Source organism: Armigeres subalbatus, chromosome 3 (assembly GCF_024139115.2).
Source record: "Armigeres subalbatus isolate Guangzhou_Male chromosome 3, GZ_Asu_2, whole genome shotgun sequence".
Lineage (NCBI taxonomy): Eukaryota > Metazoa > Arthropoda > Insecta > Diptera > Culicidae > Armigeres > Armigeres subalbatus.
Window position 1 is genome coordinate 140,842,572 of NC_085141.1, and position 19,670 is coordinate 140,862,241.

The 19,670-nt window shown below is 39.6% G+C and overlaps 1 protein-coding gene across 1 annotated transcript; it reads right to left on the reverse strand.

The window, feature by feature from the left end:
• Positions 1 to 7,799: 7,799 nt before the first annotated feature.
• Positions 7,800 to 9,360, reverse strand: LOC134225902 (uncharacterized). The gene is made up of 2 exons (XM_062706334.1): positions 8,467 to 9,360; positions 7,800 to 8,331 (listed from the first exon to the last, which is right to left on the reverse strand). Exons 1-2 carry the CDS (start codon positions 9,011 to 9,013, stop codon positions 7,910 to 7,912), a joined length of 969 nt encoding a protein of 322 aa, XP_062562318.1. The 5' UTR covers positions 9,014 to 9,360; the 3' UTR covers positions 7,800 to 7,909.
• Positions 9,361 to 19,670: the final 10,310 nt, after the last annotated feature.

The following is a 19,670-nucleotide window of genomic DNA, read 5'->3' on the forward strand; positions in this document are numbered from 1 at the left end:
CCATTCTTTTCATTATTTTCCTCACTATCTAACCCGATCTCAACTATAATAAATTATGATGGAGCTTCGAAATTAAGAAGACTCCGAGCCAACACCAAATGCAGCATGATCCTACTAATATCGTCAGGAATCGGAAGAATCTGAAATCTGGTAAACACTTATTAAAGCTAATAAGTGGTAAGTAGATAGAAAGAATACATACATGGTAAGTGCAAATAACTTATAAATTTATCATATTTTTATTCCATTGCGTAAATGTATATATCATATGTGTTTACTTTGTAAATGATAACCGTACTTTGTTTATATATATGCACATTTGTGAAAAACGTATATATGTTTCTGTGAGTGTGTGTGTGTATATGTGTGTGTGTGTATATCAAAACAATAACCTAAAAATTGATTTAGGAAATAGGTGGAAAATTATGCTGAAGTGTTGTTTAGGATGGTTACTGAGAAGTGCAAAATATAGTTGATGTAAAAATTGATGTAGCGGTGTTGGCAGTCATGGGTGAAGTGAATTAAGTGAATCGACTCATCATTAAACACACTATACACACTATTAAACAACATATACTTATTAATACTATGTTTGCACTACGGCCTGAATAACATGTTATTCAAATTATCGACAAAAGAAAGCTCATCAAGATAGCCGAATAACATGTTACAAGGCCCTAGTGTGAACATAGTATAAATCGTGACGTGAATTTGGAAAGGTTGAACGGAATTATGAACAAAGATGGTGCCGACGATTTAGTAATTTGGTTTTGACCGTTTGGTGATTTTTCGGTGACTCGTTTCTGAGGCTGGTTTCCTGCTTAAGAGAGTTAAGATAGTGGAGAAGTTGTGAATGTGAAGAAAGAACGATACGGTGATAGTGACCGCAATAATTTTCGGTGATCATGATGACTATGTTAACATTAACGTAATGATAGTAGGTGAATATGATGCGTGATTTCATTGCTTATACTGAGTGAAATGATTCGTAGTGGCAGAACTTATATACTTTTGTAAAGGTAAAGAAGAAGAAAAGAGTGATGTTGATATTAGTGATGGTAGTTTGACAATACTAAGTGCTTATAATGATGGGGGTGGGCTGTTATACAAATCCTTGTTTTCATCAACACGGCCCATAACAGTGACCACATGAGCAACATCGCTTAGGAACGGCTGTGTGATGATGAAAAACGGGAGGCTCATAGAAGCCAATATGGGCGGGGTACAGTGTAGATTAATAGCAAGGGACAGCTGCCATTGTAACCACCACAAAAAAAAAAATAAAAATAATTATACATAAAATAATGATGTTTACACAAAACCTACATTTTGGTACTGGATTCGTGCACTGTGAAATTCCACAACTTCCCAACCGATAGATATGATACTAATCACTATAAGGGGTATCGCAGCAGTGTTACCAGTTTCACTAGAAAACTCTCACAACATACTCCCGACCGTGAAACAGGTAACCGATCAAGTTATTCTGGTTCCTGCTCCTTGTGAAATGATCAATACTTTACGTGCTATATAACGATTCGTAGCGAGAACTTGAAGATAGGCATCCTTGCCTGCGTCATGAAATCTACGTAGTAACCAAATACCACAGACAAACAGACATAACACTCATGAAATTCTCATCGTTCACTGATTTACCGGTCATTTTAAATAATCATTAGTTGGCCAATCGGTCACAAGTGGCGTGCGCATCGCATTTGCTCGAGTTTGACGTTTGCTCACTAACGCCATCTGGTTCGTGATTTGCCCAACTAAGTGAAAGCAACAGATGTCGTTAGTGTTTGTACGACGATGAATTTGATGAGTGAATGTTCAATGTGTTATGTCTGTTTGTCTGTGCAAATACCGTTCACAAATGCCACCGGGATCGAAAATTAATAACAAAGGTTTATTTGTAATGAACACTGTATCCCTGCATTCACATTTGTTCCTCTCCTCGCATAGTGGAGCTTCGTAATTTTGGCACTCTATTGCTCTGCTTGATGCCGTTCCGTACATGTAGGAACATCTCCACAACCGTATTGTTTTATAACTTCTTGCTTTTTTGCCAAAAACTCTTGTTGAATTTTTCTCACTGCCTCTTTGTAAGATCTCTCAATTTCTGCTATTTCACGTTTGTATTCTTCTTCGATCCGCCTTTCTTCTTCTTCATAATGTTTTCTCCACTGTAAATTTTGCTCTTCATATTTCTCGAGCCGATTTATTGCAATCTCCATCTTGCTCTTCTTAAACAGATTTTCGACCTCAAAATCATTGAAGTTTGTTGGGAATTGTTGGATATGGCACGACGACACAATTATTGAAAGCAACCTTCATTTGGGCAGCTTCAATGCTGGAATTCATTTTATTACATAATTATACATAAAATAATGATGTTTACACAAAACCTACATTTTGGTACTGGATTCGTGCACTGTGAAATTCCACAACCTCCCAACCGATAGATATGATACTAATCACTATAAGGGGTATCGCAGCAGTGTTACCAGTTTCACTAGAAAACTCTCACAACAGTGGTTAAAATCCCGAAAAACGTGATCGTCAGCTTTTTTGGTATGAAATCGTGTTTTGAATGGCATAGTACGTTCAGCAAGTATGTTGCATACATCAAGGGGTATCATTTAAGAAAATTTTATTTTTGATTAATTCACCTAAAAGTGAGATAGAAATTTTAGTTTTTTCAAAATTTGTTGAAACAAAATGGCGTCTTAGGGAATGTTGTCAGAAATAATGTACAGAAAAACTTTGACAAATACACTACTGGTCTATCTATTGGAACGAACAAAATATGAATCAATTTTAGACAATAGGTCGTTTAACTCTATAAAAACTGGTATACAAGGAATAACTTTGCATGGTCGAATTTTTTACGTTAACAATGTTCTAGAAACTTATTCAGCACATAAAAATACAGCATTCAGCTACTAAATCATAATAATATTTTTAATTATTAGAGAGAAATTCGAGATTTACGAACAAAATTACACATTTGAAACAGTCGCCCTGAACATTGAGCGCCCTCAGGTCCTCTTCAACTGCAAAAAGCCATCGTGTACGCGGCCTTCTTCGAAGCCTGCGGCCTCTTCCGGGTTCTCTACTAAATATTATCTTTGCTTGACGTTCTTCCGGCTCTTCGATCAGCCTCCTTTAACGTCCATGTTTCATGGCCGTATAAAGCCACCGGAAGGATCAGAGTAGTATACAGCGCGAGTTTTGTTTTCGTTTGCAGACTACGGAACTTGAGCTAGTTACGAAGTACGTCATAAGCCCTATTTGCAGCTGCAATACGCCTTTTCACCTCGCGGTAACATCATTATCGCACGTCACTAATGTTCCAAGATACACAAATTCTTCTACCACTTCAAACTTTTCACCATCCAGCACCATTTCGCTACCACCACCACGTTGATTGTCGCTAACCCATGTTGATTGCCAGCGACCATATACTTCGTTTTGCTGGTATTGATCGTGAGTCCAATCCTCGCTGTCTCCCTCTTAAAAGGCACAAAAGCCTCTTCCACGGCACGGCGATCAATCCCGATAATATCGATATCGTCCGCAAATCCCAAGAGCATATGCGATCTTGTGATAATGGTACCGCTTCTTTGCACACCAGCTCTCCTAATCGCTCCCTCGAGCGCTATATTGAACAGTAGATTCGAGAGTGCATCACCCTGCTTTAATCCATCTAAGGTAACAAATGACGTCGATATTTCATCCGCAACCCTTACACTTGATTCCGATATTGAAGCTATGGGTACTGAAAAAGGCTTTCTTGTAGCAGTAGATCACAAGTCCCGAACTCAAGGACAGTTTGGATGACCCAGAATATCTTAAAACTATCTTACGATATCTTTTGCTCTCCCAGGAACTGTAATGGATATAATTGAATGTATATTGAAGTTTTGAAGACTAAACATTACTTTCTTGTAGCTGTAGATCACAAGTCTCGAACTCAACGATAGTTTGGATGACTCAGAATATCTCGAAACTATCTAACGATGTCTGTTGACTTTCTAGGAGCTGTAATGAATATAACTGAAAGTATATTGAAGCTTTGAGGACTAAAAAAATGCTTTCTTGTAGCTGTAGATCAGAAATCCCGAACTCAACGATAGTTTGGATTACTCTGAATATCTCAAAACTATCTCACGATATCCGTTGACCTCCTCCTTCTTCTTCTTCTTCTTATTGGCATTACATTTCCACACTGGGACAGAGCCGCCTCGCAGCTTAGTGTTCATTAAGCACTTCCACTGTTATTAACTGCGAGTTTTCTAACCCAAGTTCCATTTTCGCATTCGTATATCATGAGGGTAGCACGATGATACTTTTATGCCCAGGGAAGTCGAGACAATTTCCAATCCGAAAATTACCTAGACCGGCACCGGGAATCGAACCCAGCCACCCTCAGCATGGTCTTGCTTTGTAGCCGCGCGTCTTACCGCACGGCTAAGGAGGGCCCACCCGTTGACCTCCTAGGAACTGTAATTAATATAACTGAATGTATATTGAAGCTTTGAGTACTGAAAAAAAGAGTTTCTTGCAGCTGTAGATCACAAGTCCCAAACTCAAGGGCAGTTTGGATGACCCAGAATATCTCAAAACTATCTTACAATATCTTTTGATCGCCTAGGAGCTATAATGGATATAACTGAAAGTGTATTGAGAATTTCAGTACTACAAAAATACTTTTTTGTAGCTGTAGATCTCAAGTCCCGAACTCAAGGACAGTTTGAATGACCCAGAAAATCTCAAAACTATCATACGATATCTCTTGCCCTCCCAGGAGCTGTAATGGATATAACTGAATGTATATCGAAGCTTTGAGTACTGAAAAAAGAGATTCTTGCAGCTGTAAGTAGCAAGTCCGCAACTCAAGGCTAGTTTGGATGGCCTAGGACGTCCAAGGAAGGTTGAAAATAGTTTATTGTATATCACGGTAACTCCACGAATACGTTTGAATAAAAATCTTATTTTGAAACAGTACCATTCGCTACAAATATACTTAACATTTTCTCTTTCTTTATTCTTTATTGTTGTTGCATCAACAGCCTACATTTGGCCCCATTTAAAAAAAAAGTGAACATTAATAGATGGTGTCAAGGGATAATACACAATAGGTATAAAACATTTAAGCAAGCATAGTCGTCTGTTTATGCGACTCTGTTGAAGACACGCTGTAGGTCACATATAGCTCCATGTATGCCATAATTTGTACGACGAAAGGGCAGCCTCAACATATGGCTGTTACGGCATGCGTGGCTGGACATTCAGGTCTATTTGTTCCAGCATAGCTCCACAGTCGACTCGTCCCTGCAGGGTATCGGCGATCATAATGGCTTTGTCGACATCTCTCCTTGAGCGAAGTAGCTCCAAGTTGATCAACTGACATCGGCTTTCGTAACTCGGTAGGCGAAACGGATCCAGCCAAGGTAGCCTACGAAGCGCGAATCGAAGGAAACGGCGTTGAACAGATTCGATTCTCTCCGCACCGTTGTTGTAAGACGGACTCCAGACAACAGAACAGTACTCTAGAGTCGAGCGCACCAGGGAGCAATAGAGAGCTTTTAAACAGTATATGTCGGTGAAATTCTTCGCAACTCTGAAGATGAATCCCATAGTTCTGGATGCTTTGTCGACGATGAATGAGATGTGTTGCTTGAATACTAGTTGCGAGTCTAGGATCACGCCGAGGTCCTTCACATGGCTCACTCGCTCTATTTCTGTACCAAGAAGGCTGTAGTTGCAAACGATGGGCTGTTTTTTTTCGTGAAAACGTTATGACAGAACACTTGGCCGGGTTTACCACCATTCGGTTTAGAGAGCACCAATCCACGAAGCGATCTAGTTGACGTTGTAAGAGCTGACAATCGGCGATACTATGTATTTCCAAAAAGATTTTAAGGTCATCTGCGTAAGACAACCGAGGACATTTGATAACGAGGTGTACATCGTTGAAAAAGATCAGGAAGATCAGTGGTCCTAGATGACTCCCTTGTGGTATACCGGATGGTGCATGAAAACTTTTAGAGGTGCATTCCCCAATAGCTACGGTCAGATAGCGGTCAGAAAGATATGAATGAAACCAGTTCAGCAGACTGCCGCTGACTCCGAATCGGTCCAGTTTTGCAATGGCTAATGAGTGATTAATCTTATCGAAAGCTGCAGAGAGGTCAGTATAAATAACATCCGTTTGAGTTCTGTTAGGCTGTTTGTGACGTAGGACGTGAGGCACAGTAAATTGGTGGAAGTTGAGCGACCGACAGTAAATCCGTGCTGATCATCACTAAGAAGTGGCTTACAGTGTGAAAGCAGTGGTTTCATAATGACGAGTTCGAACAGCTTCGAGACGGTACACAATGACCTCGATAGTTGTTCACATCGCGTTTGTCTCCCTTTTTGTGGACTGGGAACATTAGTGCAGCCAAGCGATAATCATCGATGCTAAGAGTTCATTCCTCCGACGTTTTGGTAGTAGATGCTGATGTGTTCTGTCGCATTAACGGGGGCGTCGCCAACGTTTTTGGAAGTCGAGGGAACAGCGAGTTTGAAGGTGGTACTAAAACACGGAAGTTGATCAGGCAGAGAACTGATACTAGCAGAGTCATACTTGCCTGAGAGTGGTGTTTGGCGGACCCCTACACCAGACTCAAACCCAGGGCCAGAACGACTCTGAAGACAAGAAGCATTGCGGTGAGATCCGGAGGGACTTAGCACGACTGGGTTGAGCGGTTCGGGGTTCCCCATGAGGCGGCAGGCAATGCGTTCAGGTAATGGCGACCGGTTTTCAGGAGGCTTTCAGGTTCTGCTAGGGCGTCGCAGTGTCCAGTAACCTAACTTCACTGTGTTCAGGACGTTCTAGGTTGTCGTAAAGCCTTAATCGCCCATGCCTGATATTTTTCCCTGATAGGGGAGTTAATTTCAATCAATTTTGCTGATGCGGAGACGAGCCAGCCTCGGGCTGAAAGTCTCCTTAATAAAGACAAAAAAAAAAAATTTGCTTAAGACAGTGTGTCCATCGTGCGATTTTATACATCCATTTTTCTTTTGGGGTCAGTTAATTTTTTTTAGTTTTAGGCGTCAAATGGTTGGGAATTTGTTCCCCCACCCTTCCTGCCCCCTCTTTTGCTGTTTTTTGTTTCCAAACTAAAACCAACGCCCAAGACTGGCTCGTCTCATAACTACCTGTTCATCTATCATGTCTATAAATACAGCCGTTTCTCTTTCTACAAACAAATATCCTCTAATAAATAAGTTCTATACCAGTCACTAGAGCCGGAAGCGGACAACAAGCCGCTCCACACTTTCCTCCTCTATAATTCAATCCGGGCTCATTACCTCCTCTCCAGCCTGACTCCATTCTATTTTATTTTTCCAAGCGAAACCCAACAGGATTATACTAATCCCAAACTGCACGATAAAGGGTCTATCACAAGCCTCGGATAACTTGGGAATAAGTTTTCCACGAGTCGAGTTCACATTGATTTCATGAGTTCGATATAGTAATCGTCATGTTGAAAATTTAAGCCAGCAGTGTAAACGTATTGCCTAGTGTCATACAACGTAGATTGGCCACGGCCCAGGAACGCGTTAAGTATAACAAGAAAAAAACTTTGACAATAAGATACTCTGTATCAAGTGATATAGCTTGTAATCTGAATATATGAGTTTTCTTTCATTTTAGATGATTTTGAAAATGCATGCTCAATCATTAATACTTTTGGCATAATGGAGCCAAGTTTCAGTTTTCGCATTACACTTGAAAAAGTGAACACTAATTTGGATATCTACCTTAACATTTATTGTTACTTCCAACTTTAGATAAAACTAATTACCACATTTTATGGTAAAATTAAAAATACAATCACTGTCAACACGTAACATTAGTCTAGGTTTTGTTTGCCGCGTCCTTATCCATCTGTAGCTGTTTCATTTGTGCCTTATTGATGACATTCAACACGTCCATCTGCGTCGAGTAGAACAACATATCATCCTTGACTGCGGCGATCTGTGAGGCCACAAACTGCCCGAAACTCTTAGCCCGGTCCGGTTCCACGGTGATCTCCTGAACGACGGTGGTGCCACTTGCTACCACATTTGGGGACGATGTGCTAACAGTTTCGATGCGTTGTTGCTTTGGTTCTGGTTCTGAGGTGGGTGTACTTCGTATCACCTCAAGTTTACGCTTAGGAACAATGGTATTGCTGTTGGTGATTTCGTAGATGATTTCCTCGTTTCCGCTGACTGGAGTGGTGGGATAGTCTCGTCGGCGTATGAATTTGGTTTCAGTTCCGTGCTCTGATTTCAATCCTGTGGAATTTGGCAGTATTAGTTTTATTCGTTACATTCCTAACAATATCTAATACTAATTAATTGAACTAACTTCAATCTAACTTCATCTAACTATACTAACTTCATTGATTACGATTTGTATGCCTGGCTTACCGTTCGATGGTGAACTCTGGATTTCGTACACTATTTCGCTTTCATTGTCGACATCATACTGTTCCTCCGTAGCATAAGATTCATACTCCTCAGTCTGGTTCGAAGACATATATTCGTCTTCTGTCTCCTGGCCATGATCAGTTATTTCCCGGACATTCCTTGGTTTTATGTGCTTTTGCAGGAATGACAAATAGTCATACCACCATACCGAGGGCACATATTTGCTACCCTTGGAGTGCGCTTTCCGGACCTTTGAAAACTCCTGCCCAAACTGTGTTCGCATGGTTTGAATCTTCTTCAGGATGTCACCCGTCGTTGTGGCAGGTCTGTGGTCCTCCAACATTTCAATAATCGTATTCAAAGCTTTTTGGCGCTCCGCTTTGGCATAGTATTTAGGGTGACGCATATCGTACAAGATCGGATGATCTCTGTAGACATTGAGCAGAATTTCAAGGGACGGCTTATTCCAATCGGCTGAAGTCATCTTTCTCGGCTTTTCCCTATGATGGTCCCAAAATTCAATATCTAGTTTCAACGTATGAACCATAAAACACTTGCACACAAATATTTATTGTGACTAATTTTCCCAATCACAGTTTTCAACACGACTTATGTCCAACTCGAGCTTGCTTACAAAATGGAGCGGCCTACATGGCTTGTATACGGTGCACTTACTGATATTGATACCTCGGGTCTATCTCGCAAAGCAACATCAGGGAACAAAGTAATTATGAAACCAATTGTGATAGAAACTGCAAATGTTTCTAAAAAACGTACACGACGAGTCTCAATATTATCAGGAATGCAAAGTGCAAATCCTTCAAGCCCACAAAATACCAATCAACTTTCGGCAGAGAAACACGTTACGAAAGTTGTTTCATCAGAGTTGTTACCAATACGAATGAGAGGCTCGGAAGTTGTATACGAAGTAAGTTTACAACTACTATCGCTCTTGTATGCAATGGGCTAGAATATTAGTAAAATGCATCGAACATCGTGTGCAACCTAGAAGGATTATAATTCCATGCAAAGATTGCTATGAGAAGTGTGGGTAATAAGCAAATATGATTAATTAATTTAAACTATTAAAAGTCGAATCAAATTTTAGAAGACAACCCCACTAAGCACTATTTCGGCATTAGTCGCACTTTCCTTGCTGTCTGGGGTAGGCAGTTAGCCTTGCGAGGTTTTTCTACGTGTTATTATATTCAGTGAAAATAAATAAACTTCGTAATCTGAACACGCGTTTGGTTAGTTGGGTGGTCAACAGCTATTTTAACACGTGCAACGCAGACTGCACATCACAAATAATATTCAGTGATGCCGAATCCAGTCTTGGATTTTTACAGGAATACTAAATTATGATAAGAAAACTTATGCTAAATTAAGACAAGTGAATGTCGTTTAAATTGAATGCGATTTGATCGTTTACTCAAACACCTTCGTTCAACGAGAAGAGAGTAACATTTTCAACTTTTGGCAAGTCAATAATTGGCCCTGTCAAAACGTAGCATTATGAATGACCAAGTTTGAGGAAAATAATATTCGTTTTCATTGGTTAGAGGCTATCTACTGCATACTTTGTACATGTTTCCACTCCACCATGATAGCTACCTACATGCAAGGCAATGCATAGCACTCTCAGCATAGCACCATTGCCGGTTATAAATTCTTGTCGGTATTAGTACGCGCAAGGCGCAAAACAGAAGCGTGACTGCAGTTATATACTGCCTGTGCTATAACAAACTTTGTCCTATGGACGGTTTCATGCAATACTGACACATCTAGAACATTTTCTGTTTAGGGACAACCAACCCCGTGGCAAGACATGCTTTTCAGCGTAGCGAACATCTTCATGAATATGTCCAGCATACATTTTGAAAAGTACTTCTCCCGAATCGTGCGTTTACAAGCAACTACATTTTATCCAAACTATTGTTGGCTACATATTTTCAAATTATTCAAAAATAATACCAGCTATTATGGGCATGTAAATATAATCCTAAAACATCTTTCTGCACACCATTTATTTCATTTCAATTTCACTATTGAATGTTGTTCGAATTGCATCCCGGACCATTTCAACTGTGATGCTCATCACAGTATAAACAATAATAATATCTTTTGTTTGATTCGGAGCGGGAGAACAAGTTACGAAATATGATTTCGTGTAGCGTTTGATTTCACCTATCGATTCACTCCAATTCGTTAGTTTATTATATTTTATCATCAAATAACATAATTCCCATGGTCAAAAATGGAAATCTTGCAAATTATTTCGAAAACAATTTTCAGATTTAACCAAAACAAATAGTAAACAAAACACATAATGCTTATTTTCGTACAATAACAACGGACGGTAATGAGCTACCGTCCGTGGACATGGTGGCTATTGTCAAACCCCTTGTGGTAGTATAGGACGCCAGGGGGGTGGGGACAACCATCACAAAAGTTTTGGATTCCGTAAGGATTGTCCTTAGACTTGGTGGAAAAACACGGATAAAGGTTCCCCCAAACACACGCGACGCGACAGTCGCGACGCGATTCTATCGCTTGGCGACAGCGATTCTGTCGCCATTGGTATGGAAGCGTAAATAGAACATTGCCTGCAGCGACCCAACGATAGAATCGCGGCGGCTAGTTGTCGCCGTCGCAGCGATCAAATCGCTTAGGTCTGGGGGAGCCTTAATACTGTTTAGTATCTCCTAAAAAAATTGCGTTGAAATTCATTTCAATCAAAATGTATTGGCAGTCTAATGTTGCATGAAGAAGAAGAAGCAGAAAAGATGATATACGATAAAAAATTGCACGGGGAAGCATACGTAGAAAATTTTGAAACTCTTTTTAAAAATTCTAGAAGCAATTTAATTAAAAACGGTTAGCAGTACGGGGTCGGAAATTTCTTATATTGTATAATAACCAAATCATTTTGATTTAATATTTTATTTAGTGACATTGCACTTCATGTACAGTATAAGATATTTCCGACCCCGCACTGCTAACCGTTTTTAATAAAATTGCTTCTAGAATTTTTAAAAGGAGTTTCAAAATTTTCTTCGTATACTTCCCCGTGCAATATTTTTCGAATATCATCTTTATGCTTCTTCTTCTTCATGCAACGTTTGTTCGCCAATTGCCTAATTTATTTATTTATTCACCAAATGTTGAAGAATTTGTTTGTTGCACAGATTGTAGGTATAACCACAGATAACAGATATTTAAGCTAGAACAAATTTTATTGAAAATCCTGTGTAAACTTTTGAATTGATATACGTTGGCCCACTACTGCCATCTACTCAACTGATTGCGGCAGTACATACGAACGCAGCGGATTAACAACCGTCGAACGCAGCCAATGTATTTGACAGCTGCATTCGGGCTGCGTTTTCAATAACAATGATCATTGCGCCATCTCCAATTGATTGCCAAACGCGGTCTCAATTTAATATACATTTGAATTAACGGTTGCGGATGTTTACACACGTATCGGATGCCAGCCTCAATATCTGTTATCTGTGGTATAACTAAAAGTAGTGATCTTAATCTATTTTTGAAAATCGTCGGAAATATTATAAATTATAAACTTCGTTGAAGAGTCTACAACACCTGAGTAGACCGAGTAGACGGCTATTGTGACCATACAATGTGCGATGTGTCGGAATATAGAGCAGAGCTTGGTTGCGAAGCATGTATGCGTGTAAATAAAAGATATTTTAGTTACCAGATAAAGATTGTCGTTTCGGTTCCCTTTGTTCTGCTGTCCGAAACATGTGTTGTACCTAACTGTCAAATCGTATGTATTTTTCCTTCATTCACTGAAAACCAAAACTACCCAAAAGTGGGTTGTTTGCACTCAAAACCGTGGTTTGGGCCAATAACCCAAATTTGAGTTAAATTACTTTTCTGGCACTAGGTAGTTTGCCTTTAATCCCATGTAAACAATTTACCCAAAGCTGAGTTTAATTTATCCAAAGCGGACCTTAATCAACCCAAAATAAAGAATATTGAATTTACTCAAATTTGGGTTATTGGGCTGAGCAACCTCGGTGAGGTGTTTGCATCTTGCTCTAGTTTTGATAGCAATCATGGGAAAGAAAGGGAAAACTACCCAATTTTGGGTAAATTTTTTCTGCGATATTCTCATCAGTGCATATATTGAACTCAAAGTTTGGGTTGATTTATCTGTCCGTGTTGATATTTAGATCCCCTATCCTCGCCAGCAAAAGATGTTCCGAACAGCGACAATCTTTATCTAGTAATCAAAATATCTTTTGTGGAAATTCACTTGTTGTAGCAGTGGCGCACAGTCAATTCACAGTCAGATACATTCTCTGTAGAAAAACTCGCCTAGAGCCCAGCGTGCCGATAAGGCCGATAAGCTTGCAGCGGTTTTCATACGGAGAAAGTCTAGTCCGATTTTTCCACTGTAGGAATCTCAAGGCGTAACGTACAAATGATCGTTGCACTCGTTCAATTCGGTCGGATTGTACTTGATGATACGGAGCCCAAACTACAACTGCATACTTTAGTACATCCTAACTATAGCACTGTAGATTGATTTTAGAGCATAGACATCATTGAATGATTTGGTAACTCTACGCAGAAATCCAGTGCAAAGGTCTTCGATGCGGTAACGGCAATGTGTTCGTTGAAGTCAACTTTGCTGTCGATGAGTATTCTAGATCCTTTATAGAACCCATACGTTCTATTGATTACACTGCCACTACGTAGTCGTGGGGGAAAGCTGATTGTGATCGAGTGAACGTTATTGTTCTACATTTTCCAGCGTTGACACTCACGCACTGTACTCATTTACTCGATGGCTACTCAGTAAGAAGTAGGATGTGAGTAGTGATAGAAGAAGGAAGAGAAGGAGAAAAGATAATCTCATTTTTACTTCTCGTTCCCCGGTCCACACTTCTTCCTACTTCCTTCTCACAAGTCACTTCTCACTACTTACTTCTTACTTTTCTCTTCGCACATCCCGCTACTCACCTCCCTCTTCCCACTACTCTCTTCTCACTCCAAACCTCTCACTTCTCACTATCAATTTCTCACTTCACACATATCACTACTCATTTTTCACTTTTCACTTCTCCCTTCTCACTTATAACTTCTTATATCTCACTTCTGACTTCTCATTTTTCACTTTTCACTGTTACAGTCGCCTCTCCACATCTCGATATTGAAGGGACCATCGAGATAGGCTAGGATAGGATGTGCCAAGTAGTCAGTAAAAATCGTACCGATTTGCTGTCACAATCGTACCGGTTGCTGATTGGTTGAAAATGACAATCGATTACTTCGATTGGTGGCGGCGCGTTTTTCGAAGGGCAGCATGTTGTTAGTTTGGCCGTGTTGCAAGTTTGTAAAGTTGATATTAAGCAAAATACGTAAATGTTTGAGTTCCAGTTTTTTTGGTAAAAAGTAAATTTATATTGAACTGCAAACACCATATAAATTATACTCAAGGTTGTAAAGGTTTAAAACTGTTGAATTTAAACAGTATGATTCACCTTTCTGTCATTTTCGATCTCAAAGTCATATTTTCATTAGCGAAAACTTCTCTCTGTTAGTCTTTCGCTCTCTTACATAAATACTGGGTGGAACGGAAAGAAAAACGTCAAGTTGTAAAACATGATATTTTGAAGATTTTGTACCAAATTACTTTGGCTGCACTGGCGACCACCTCGTCAGAGCAACCGACTAAAAAACAACAAGGCAGTCTCAATTGAGTTGTCACATCCTATCCTAGGAGATAGGGAGAGATCGAGAAATGGAAGGAAAATTGAAATGGGTACTGGGATCCAAAAAACTCGTTGTCATGTAAAAAGACAACAAAACAAATGTCATTCCTTGTTGTTGATAATGATATATTTGTTATTGTCCAAAGATGGTCTAGTAGCCTAAAAATTTGAACATATCGACACAAGGAGAGTGGATTCAGAACAAAATATGATCAGAACACATCGAGATACAGAGATATCGAGATATAGAATGCTCAAATGTATGCAGATTGAAGGGACCAAGGAAACCATCGAGATAGGAAGAGATATCGAGATACAGAACATCGAGATGTAGAGAATCGACTGTATTTCGCACATAGAATTTTTCACTTCTGACTTCCCATTTCTCACTTCCCACTACTAACTTCTCACTTCTTACTTTGCAATTCATACTTAGAATTTCTGACTTCTAACTTGTAACTTTTTACTTCTCACTTCTTTCTATTTATTTCACACTTGAAAAATTAGAAGTGAAAAGTGATAACTGAGAAATGAGAAGTCAGAACTGATACATAGGAAGTTATAAGTGAGAAAAAAAGAAGTAAGATATGAGAAGTGAGAAGTGCGTAGTAATAAGTGAGAAGTGAGTGCTCACTTCGCACTTCGATTTTTTCACTTCTAACTTCCCACTACAAACTTCTCATCTTACTCCGCACTTCTCACTTCTTATATCTTACTTATCCTTTCTCACGTATAACTTCCTATGTCTCAGTTCTGATTCCTGATTTCTCATTTCTCAGTTATCACTTCTAACTTTTCACTACTCAATTTTTTCTTTTCGCTTCTCACTATTCACTCCGCACTTCTAGTTTCTTACTTCTAACTTCTCACTTCCCTCTTCTTATTTTTCACTTTTCATTTCTGACTTCGCACTTCTCACTTCTCATTTCACACTTTACACTTCTCTCTATTTATTTCTCACTTCTCATTTTTCAATTTTGACTTCTCACTTATAACTTCTTATATTTCACTTCTGATTTCTCATTTCTCACTTATCCCTTCTAACTTCTAATTCTTCACTTTTTACTTTTCACTTATCATTTCTCACTTTCCACTTCTTACTTCATACTTCTCACTTTTCACTTCTCACTTTGAATTTCTTACTTCTCACTTCTAACTTTTCACTTCGCATTTCTCACTTCTTACTTCTTATTTCTAACTTATCACTTCTCGCTTATCACTTCTCATTTCTAACTTCTAACTATATTGTGCGTGCAACTTTTCTGACAACATCGAGTTAGCAAGGTGAAAATGCATTGGAAAATTACTTCGACTATCGACTATTGTACTATAATAGACTTTCCCAGGACTATAAATTAGTCACTCTAATATTTTCTCAAGTTTCACATGTTTTCAAACCATAACAAATCCACCTCATTTATGATCCCAAGCAAGTGTGGTTATGCTTACTCATATTTCTTTTACAAGACATGTTCCATGAATTAATCTGGGACATGTCGTGTCACAGTTAATCAATTATTGCCCACATTCCATAAAACACAAGTGTAGCAATTCGACTCCTTACATTGTTCCAAACGTTGTAACATTTTCAAAACACTTACCTCCCAGCCAATGAGTTAGTCATAAATCGGTACCGCAATGCACCATCAGACAAACGGTCCCATGGTGTCATATTGCATTTACATAACCCTCAATAAGCTATGCATTCTTATGCTTTCATATTAACTCCTCTTCGGTGCTGATCTATGCCAACAGCACATAGCTTGAGCCATACCAGTGTCACACTAAGTGTACACGTATTGGTATTTAACTATGTACCCTTCTTTTCTCTGATTGGACAACTAGTCAATAAGCTCCGGGTTTCTCTCCGCCTCCTACTATAGTACTAGAATTAAGTATCGAACAAACTGTAACTGTACTAGAATTAAGAACCAATCTAATTGTAACAAAGTTTCAATAAATTCATTCGACTAACAGCATTCAACAAGTGTAGTAGATGTTTTATTCCAGTTAAAAAGAAGTGCCTTCTCCAAGCATAGTTTACTATAGAGAACATCAAGTAAGGGAGATATCGACTTATGGAGAGAACGCAGTATGCTAGATTCAAGAGAAAGTTTCATCGAGTAAGGGAAAATATCGAGTTAGGGAGAGTTCACTGACTATGTTTGAAAACTCGATATGTGGAAATGCACACCATGTGAAAGATTTAGGTAAAAAGGCATTGGGGTTAACCACTTTCCTTCAATGGGGTTTGAACCGTTTGAACACACGACCCCAGTATTTTACAACATGCTTTTATCCGGCACGCTTTGCTGGGCCTTAATAATATAAAATTTAAAAACTCAACGAAAGCAACTTTATTTATATTTTATATGTAAGAAATTTGGTTAAAATTGATCCAGGAGCATGAAAGTCACACTGAATTGTTCGTTTTTCAAACATTAACACTCTCCTCACATGGGTTCTTAATTACTGATGACCCTCCCATCGTCTCGTCAGAATAGAGAATATGTACCAAATTTGGTTAAATAGGTCTATATAGTGCAGTGTTTCCGTACCGGTGGTCTGCGACGCCCTGGGTCTGCGACACCCTAGTACCACCCAAACTACCTTCACAGATGTCTCGGGAAGAAAAATTTGAGTTAGTGAGTAAGGTGATAATAGGTAGCTTTATTCGACAATATACAGGGGATGGACAAAATAATAAGGATAGGCAAATTTTAGGTAAAATTAGATTGGTTGTAACTACCTTAATTATCATCCGATTTTGACAATTCAGGCATGCCTGAACTAGAAAATTAATGCAGTTTGACGGTATGTCCATGGAACCGACTATGGCCACAGGATTCCGGAGATATTCCGGGTTTTTCGGAGGTAGGTTCAAAACCGTAAATTTGAGGTGGATATTAGGAAAAGTTATAGTTAAAAATTGAATAATATTAGTAACCACAAATGAAGTAGGGCTCTTGCTGATTGGAACCATATATTGAGATTTGGAATCGGACCAGAATCAAGTGAGATATGGCCATTTCTTTAAAATCGGTTCCGATCGATACTTATCAAAGGGGTCAGGCCACAACTTCATTTGAATCTCGCTTTTTGATAGATCGTCCACTATGATTTTATTCTAGAAGGCCTCTAATGTGTCGAAAATGAAAAACCAATTGAATAAACGGATCCTGGAGTCGCTGGGATGTCCCCGGGGAACCTGTGAATGGGGACATTTAAGTTTTAGCACCAAAATCAGTCATTCGACGGCTCTTTTTTCATGGTTTTCGATCAGGAAGCGAAGTATGAATAGAAAATGGTCCATTGACGGCTCTGACCGTTTCCAGGATCTACGGATTGGCCCCGGGGAACCTGTGGAAGGGGACATTTTAGTTTTACCAAAAAAAAAACAGTCGTTCGAGGCTCTTTTTTCATGGTTTTCGACCAGGAAGCAAAGTTTGAATATAAAATGGCCAATTCACGGTTCTGACCGCTTCCAGGATCTACGGATTGGCCCCGGGGAACCTGTGGAAGGGGACATTTTAATTTTACCACCAAAACCAGTTATTCGACGGCTCTTTTTCCATGGTTTTCGATCAGAAAGCGAAGTATGAATATAAAATGGTCCATTGATGGCTCTGACCGCTTCCAGGATCTACGGATTGGCCCCGGGGAACCTGTGGAAGAGGACATTTAAGTTTTAGCACCAAAATCAGTCATTCGACGACTCTTTTTTCATGGTTTTCGATCAGGAAGCGAAGTATGAATAGAAAATGGTCCATTGACGGCTCTGACCGCTTCCAGGATCTACGGATTGGCCCCGGGGAACCTGTGGAAGGGGACATTTTAATTTATCCACCAAAACCAGTTATTCGACGGCTCTTTTTCCATGGTTTTCGATCAGGAAGCGAAGTATGAATATAAAATGGTCAATTTACGGTTCTGACCGCTTCCAGGATCTACGGATTGGCCCCGGGGAACCTGTGGAAGGGGACATTTTAGTTTTAGCACCAAAACCAGTCATTCGAAGGCTCTTTTTTCATGGTTTTCGATCAGGAAGCGAAGCATGAATATAAAATAATCCATTGACGGCCCTGGCCGCTTTCAAGACCTACGGATTGGCCCCGGGGAACCTGTGGAAGGGTACATTTTAGTTTTACCACCAAAACCAGTCATTCGACGGCTCTTTTTTCATGGTTTTCGATCAGGAAGCGAAGTATGAATATAAAGTGGTCCATTGACGGCTCTGATTGCTTCCAGGACCTACTGGTTGCCTCCGAGGAACCTGTTGAAGAGGACATTTATTTTAAGCATCATTTTATTTTAAGCATCATAACCAGTCATTCGACGTCTCTTTTCTAGTGGTTTCGATTAGGAATCGAGAAATGAATATAAAAGGGACCATTGAGGGCTCTGACCGCTTTCTGGACCTACAGATTGGCCCAGGAAACCTGTGGAAGGGGACATTTTAGTGTTAGCACCAAAACTAGTCATACAACGGCTCTGTTTTCATGGCTTTGGATCAGGAAGCGAAGTATGAAGTAGGCAGGTTCCTTGTGAGCTATTCGTAGGTCCAGAAAACGGTCAGAGCCGTCAATGGTCCATTTCTTGTTCATACTTCACATTCTGATTGAAATCCATGAAAAAAGAGCCGTCCAATGATTGGTTTTTGTGCTAAAACTAAAATGTCCCTTTCCACAGTTCCCCGGGGGCAATCCGTAAGTCCAGGAAGCGGTCAGATCCATTAATGGTCCAATTTATACTCATACTTCGCTTTCTGATCAAAAATCACGAAAAAAAAGCCGTCGAGATAAAGGTTTTGGTGCTGCAACTTAAATGTTCCTTTCCACTGGTTTTCCGGCGGGAATCTGTAGGTCCTGAGAGCGGTCTGAGAGTCATCAATGGTCAATTTTATATTAATGCTTTGCTTATATTAAAGAAGAGCTGTCGAATGATTGATTTTGGTGTAAAAACTAAAATGTCCCCTTCCACAGGTTCCTCGGGGGCAACCAGTAGGTCCTGGAAGCGGTCAAAGCTGTCAATGGACCATTTTATAACAGACAAACAGACGTAACACTTCTCATTTCAAGATCGTACACGTGTACAACGGTTGATTTGAAATACATCTGTGCTACGCGATTGTGCCAAGAGAGGCGCTAGTGTTCAATCGCTTTGCCATTTGATTAGTGTATTGCTGCTGAATGTTTTCTGTGTTGATGACGATGATGATGATGATTGATATAGATGTATGCGTTAGGAGCAAACGTCAAATGGTAAATAATCATGGCCGGCTGTGTTTTTCGCGATTCTGATAACAGATGGCAGTAGTGTTTTCCGAAAAGCGAATGACGATAATTTTTCAAACAGTTTGTATGAAGAGTTACGTCTGTTTGTCTGTGATTTTATATTCATATTTCGCTTCCTGATCGAAAACCATGAAAAAAGAGCCGTCGAACGACCGGTTTTGGT